The sequence below is a fragment of the Sebastes fasciatus genome, chromosome 7 (genome assembly GCF_043250625.1).
Source record: "Sebastes fasciatus isolate fSebFas1 chromosome 7, fSebFas1.pri, whole genome shotgun sequence".
Classification (NCBI taxonomy): Eukaryota; Metazoa; Chordata; class Actinopteri; order Perciformes; family Sebastidae; genus Sebastes; species Sebastes fasciatus.
The window spans coordinates 17,231,321-17,237,320 of record NC_133801.1 but is presented as its reverse complement, the minus strand read 5'-3'; the positions used below and the strand labels follow the sequence as shown (position 1 = coordinate 17,237,320).

The window sequence follows — 6,000 nt, the reverse complement described above, 5'->3', positions numbered from 1 at the left end:
AACGGGATAGTGTCTAGTGGGAGGAGAGAGACAGAGAGAGAGACAGAGAGAGACAGAGACAGAGAGAGAGAGAGGGGGAGAGAGAGACAGAGAGTGAGAGAGAGACAGAGTGAGAGAGAGACAGAGAGGGATAGAGAGTGAGAGAGAGAGACAGAGAGAGGGAGAGAGAGACAGAGACAGAGAGAGGGGGGGAGAGAGAGAGAGAGACAGAGACAGAGACAGAGAGTGAGAGAGAGACAGAGAGTGAGAGAGAGAGACAGAGAGTGAGAGACAGAGAAGAAGAGACAGAGAGAAAGAGAGGGAGAGAGAGACAGAGTGAGAGAGACAGAGAGAGAGAGAGAGTGAGAGAGAGACAGAGAGAGAGAGAGAGAGAGACAGAGAGAGAGAGAGAGAGACAGAGAGGGAGAGAGAGACAGAAAGAGAGAGAGGGAGAGAGCGAGAGAGACAGAGAGAGAGAGAGACTGACAGAGAGAGAGAGAGAGAGAGAGAGACAGAGAGAGAGACAAAGAGGGATAGAGAGAGAGAGAGAGAGAGAGAGAGAGAGAGGGAGAGAGAGAGAGAGAGACAGAGAGAGAGAGAGAGAGGGAGACTATGTGGAGGCAGTGGCCTAAATGTGTGAAAAGCCAGCCAGGGGTTTGCTGTTTTGGTTCACTGGTTGACTACCAGAGATCAAATGAAAGGGGGGAAGTTGTGAAAACTTAAAGAAAAGTTGTGTGAAACCTATAATTTGGCATTTTTTTTTTAATTTTATGCATACTTATTGAACTTTAGTTTTGGGAGGAAAGCATCACTGACCTAATGTTGCATGCAGCATTATCATGGGAATCAGGTGGAGACATGACACTGAGACACACTTTTAAGGATTAATCTATTATTTCCTTCGGTCAGCAGCAGCAGATATTCCGCTTGACTCTCTCCACAGCCATGGCCTTGGAGGCGGACAGCGACAGAGGTTCATCCAGAAGCGCTCATGACAAACATCCCCGGGCAGCGTTGGAGCGCAGCGGCTACGTGAAGACATGTGTCACCCCGTTGCACCGGGACGCACGACGGAGCCAGTCGTCGTGGCTGAGACTCGCCGTGACATGGACTCACCGAGGAGCGTCGTCGTCTGCGGTCTGCTGCGTCGCCTCAGTCTCCGTTATTATTCTCGCTCTGCTGCTCAGATTGGTCGACTGGGATGCAGAAAGCAGCAGCAGCAGCAGCAGCGGGAATAACTCTCCTCTCCATTTCTTGGCTGCGGAGCTGCTTTTGACTGTGTGTTACTTTCTCTCCCCGGTTTTTACTCTCGTATGTGCCTTCTTCTGGGTCGGACTGTACTGTATCCGCTGCGGGGTGCTCGTCCGCACCGTGGTTTTCTTGTTAGCGGTGTGCCACTTGGGCGAAGCCGCCGCGCAGTGCCTCCTGAGCGGCTCCGAGCAGCAGCTGCTGTCGCTCCCAGCAACCCTGGTAGTCCTCGGTTGCCTAGGCAGCGGGGCTCTGCTGGTCGTCCGGCTGCACCAGGGAGTGTCCATCCTCGTCTTCGTCAGCGTCGTCCGGACCGTGTCTTTAGTCTCCCTGGGCGGACTCCGGGCCAGCTGGAGACCCTACCTGGCCTACCTGCTGGGGCTGCTGGGGGTTTTGCTTGCGCGGTATGCTGACCGGCTTCTGCCGGCCTCGGGGACCAGCGGGACGGGGTGCTGTGGCTCTGTGACCGGGGCGAAGGAGGAGGACATCCCTGTCTTCAAGAGGAGACGGAGGTCCAGCTCCATAGCGGCCTCGGAGATGATTATTGCTCACAGTCAGAGCAACAGCAAGTCCCACCGCAGGACTTCGCTGCCATGCATTCCGCGGGACATCCAGGTAAGACATGCTTCCAACTTCGGACTGCTGGCTCAGAGAGTAGAGGTCGGAAGGTCGGTGGTTCGATCCCCGGCTGCTCCGGGTCACATGTCGATGTATCCTTGAGCAATACACTTAAACCCAAATTGCTCCCGAAGGCATAGCCATAGTTCAGTTAGAGACAGCCAGAGTTTGAAGTCCTTCATAAAATATGTTTTTTTCCACAATAATACTTTACACAAGTAAAACATAATATTCTCCATCTTCTACTGAGGTTCTTGGTCTGTTGAAAAGGGAACGAATGGACACACCATTGTGGGCATACAATTTTAGATTTTTATTTAAAGATAAATAGCAGTGTGTTTGTCAACTCGCTGTCAGAGAGCAGAGAGAGCAGTACCCATACTGTGGAAAATGAGTATTGAAACCGTTTCAAATATTCAGTATCGATACTGAATATTTTTGACAACACTAGTGCAGATGTAAAGATGTGAATGTGACAGTCAAATTGCTTCTGACGGTGGTTGACTCCTGATTGAGGACTGGCATACCATAACACATCTGTCTTTATGTTTTACGGAGAGAATTGGACTTTTTTGAATGCTGATTGCTTTGCAGCCTAATGTTATATAGAAAAAAAAAATTGTTTGTTAATGGTGTATATTTTTTGTTCAGTTAGAGACAGACAGAGTTTGAAGTCCTTCATAAAATATGTTTTTTTCCACAATAAGACTTTACACAAGTAAAAAATAATATTCTCCATCTTTTACTGAGGTTCTTTGTCTGTTGAATCTACAATGTTTAGCTTAACCCCTATACTGAGCCTCTACCGACTATCCTGGGACTACCTACTTTGCAATTCACTTTTTAGTGTCACACCATAACTTGACAGAAAGTTGAATATATTCACTAAAAAGTGGGACCGAATACAGTATAAAGCACTTTCAAGATGTGGCATGCCCTGCAGGGTTAAACATCAAATCTTTATTTTGTGCTTTGCTTCATCTTTATAGTCACTAAAGAACAGTAAGAAATATTATATTAAAATTCTGTCATAATAATGTATTTGATAACACAAATGTGAGGAGGGAAACTGTAGCTATAAATGAATTATTTAAATTGAAAAAAGGAAGGGAAACATTAATCGTGTTTTAGGCCCTGCAAGTGGTGCATCGGTGTGTGAATGAGTATTTAGATTAGAACCTGATGGGCAAAGTTGGCACCTTAGTAGCCTCTGCGATCAGTGTATGAATCGGTGAATACTGACATGTAGTGTAAAGAGCTTTGAGTGGTCGGAAGACTAGAAAAGCGCTATATAAAAGCAAGTCCATTTACCATTTGCTTATGACCTTTCCCGACCTCTTTTTTGGGTATCCTTTTCTCTTTACGCGCGTTTCCTTCATGCAACATAACACAGATTGTAATAACACGCTTTATTATTATGATACTAATGATTTGTGTGCGTAATAGACCCACATCTACATTTTCTGAGGCTCAGTACTGTATAGACCCAGTAGTGCGCTCCGGGCGGCTGTGGCTCAGATTGGTAGAGCAGGTCGTCCGCCAATCGGAAGGTCGGTGGTTCGATCCCCGGCTTCTCCGGGTCACATGTCGATGTGTCCTTAAACAAGACACTTAACCCCAAATTGCTCCAACATATTGGTGGACAGCTTATTGTAGAAACTTATATTGTATCTGTACAGTATATGGCAGCTGATAAGGAACCAGACACTGCAATACAGGAATGCCAACTAGGTTTGAAATAATTTAGTAACAAAGTCACCATACATATTTTGGCCACTAGAGCAGACAGAGATTTCTACGCTGTAAAATGTCCTGCTTAGTATGTATCTTGGTCACAATTCTAAAGAAAATTACAAATTAAGGGATCGACATGAAGTTTATTGTCTATGTTCAGGCTGTTCTCATACACCAGAGGTATTTTAACCCAAACCACAAACTTTTCCCAAACCTAACCCGAACTAAGTAGTTTTGTTGCCTAAACCTAACCAAGTTGTTTCCTATGAAGTTTATTTTTAAAAGACTGTATGCATGTAGCGAACGGAAATTGACACGTTTTGCTGGACATTGATTGGAAAACTCACGAAAAATTAGTAACACTTTTTTGTAAGATATCATACGAACTGTTGTATGACAATACGTTGTTATGTTATGTATGGGGCATATGTTATTTATGGAGCGGCTGTGGCTCAGAGGGGAGAGCAGGTCGTCCATCAATCGGAAAGTCGGTGGTTCGATCCCCGGCTGCTCCGGGTCACATGTCGATGTGTCCTTGAGCAAGACACATAACCCCAAATTGCTCCCGAAGGCATAGCCATCGGTTTGTGAATGAGTATTCAGATTAGATCCTGATGGGCAAAGTTGGCACCTTAGCAGCCTCTGCCATCAGTGTGTGAATGGGTGAATGCTGAGTTCATGCTTGAGTGGTTGAGACTAGAAAAGTGCTATATAAATGCAAGTCCATTTACCATTTGCTTATGACCTTTCCTGTACCTCTTTTTTGGTATCCTTTTCTTTTTTACGCACGTTTCCTTCATGGCAACATAACACAGATTGTAATAACACGCTTTATTATTATGATACTAATGATTTGTGTGCGTAATAGACCCACATATCTACACTTTATCTGAGACTCAGTACTATGTAGACCCAGTAGTATTTTTATGGTGTTTTTTTAATTGCTACATCCTGCAAACACTGCTGTTTGCCTTCCTCTCTCTGACACTGCTGTTAATTTGGTCATCATCATTGTGCTGTGCTGTGTTTGTGCTGCTGATAAGCAAATGGATGGATGGAGCACTTAGCATGCCAAGTCACCGTGTGCACTGTGAGTGTGTGTGAGTGAGTGTGCGCGCATGCATATAGGTGTGAGGTCACATGTAAATATTTTGAAAGCCTCTGTTTATCCTGGGTGCTGGCTAGTGGTGGTGTGGCGCACGTGTCTTCCAAACTTAACACATGATGGAGCCAAATTTGATACAAACTGTGTCCTCATGAGAACCTCCTCCTGCGGTGCGTGATTATTGCAGTAGTGTCAGTGGAAATAACAGCAGGGAGGATTGTTATAACAGTCATAGTGACACTGTATATCACTCTGATGTGTTAATTAAAATGAAACCTTAGTATTCCTGGTGTTGATCCTGGTGGTGCTTGTACGTTTTTTGGAAACTCTCAGTGTAGAGAATGCAGTGATATGGGGGAGATGTTTAATGTGACTCATGATAATTAGCTGGATGTGACCAAACATCCATGAATGAGGTGGATGTGCTCTCTCTCTGCCCTGAATACTTTTTCAATGAGCTATAACTTGGAGCTTGAAGCACACTCTCTGTTTGTTATCCAACTTGAGCTGTTCACATCCCCAAATATAGCACTGACTTCAGCTTCTGAACATACTTTACTTAAAGCGTGTTGGTTTATTGTTCATTGAAAAACGTTAATTTTTGGCACGCAAGTGTGACACTGATTGCTTTCTATGAATCAACATGTCAACATCTGGCTCCTGTCACGATACTGGAATTTCTAACTTTGATACAATACCTTTAAAAATATTGATATTCAATAAAATGTTTGATACCACAGGGAAAAATGGACACACCATTGTGAGCATACAATTTTAGATTTTTATTAAAAGATAAATAGTGGTGTGTGTGTGTGTGTCAACTCGCTGTCAGAGAGCAGAGAGAGCAGAAAGCACAGCTGGTACCCAGGTATCCGTACTGTGGAAAATGAGTATTGAAACCGTTTCAAATATTCAGTATGGATATGTATCGATACTGAATATTTTTGACAACACTAGTGCAGATGTAAAGATGTGAATGTGACAGTCAAATTGCTTCTGACTGTGGTTGACTCCTGATTGTGGACTGGCATACCATAACACATCTGTCTGTATGGTTTACGGAGAGAATTGGACTTTCTTGAATGCTGATTGCTTTGCAGCCTAATGTCATAATGGTCTATATTTTTTGTTCAGTGAGAAACAGCCAGAGTTTGAAGTCCTTCATAAAATATGTTTTTTCCACAATAATACTTTACACAAGTACAAAATAATACTCTCCATCTTTTACTGAGGTTCTTGGTCTGTTGAATCTACAATGTTTAGCTTAACCCCTATACTGAGCCTCTACCGACTATCCTGGGACTACCTACTTTGCA

The 6,000-nt window shown here is 44.1% G+C and overlaps 1 protein-coding gene across 2 annotated transcripts in view; it reads left to right on the top strand.

Annotated features, from left to right (window-relative positions):
* The first annotated feature begins 786 nt into the window (after positions 1 to 786).
* Positions 787 to 6,000, top strand: part of LOC141771527 (cGMP-inhibited 3',5'-cyclic phosphodiesterase 3A-like) — a 57,981-nt gene continuing 52,767 nt past the window's right edge. For both annotated transcript variants that reach the window (XM_074641906.1, XM_074641905.1), the window contains exon 1: positions 787 to 1,842. In XM_074641906.1, coding sequence (XP_074498007.1) covers positions 925 to 1,842 — 918 coding nt within the window. In that variant the 5' untranslated portion in view covers positions 787 to 924. The remainder of the gene's footprint in view (positions 1,843 to 6,000) is intronic.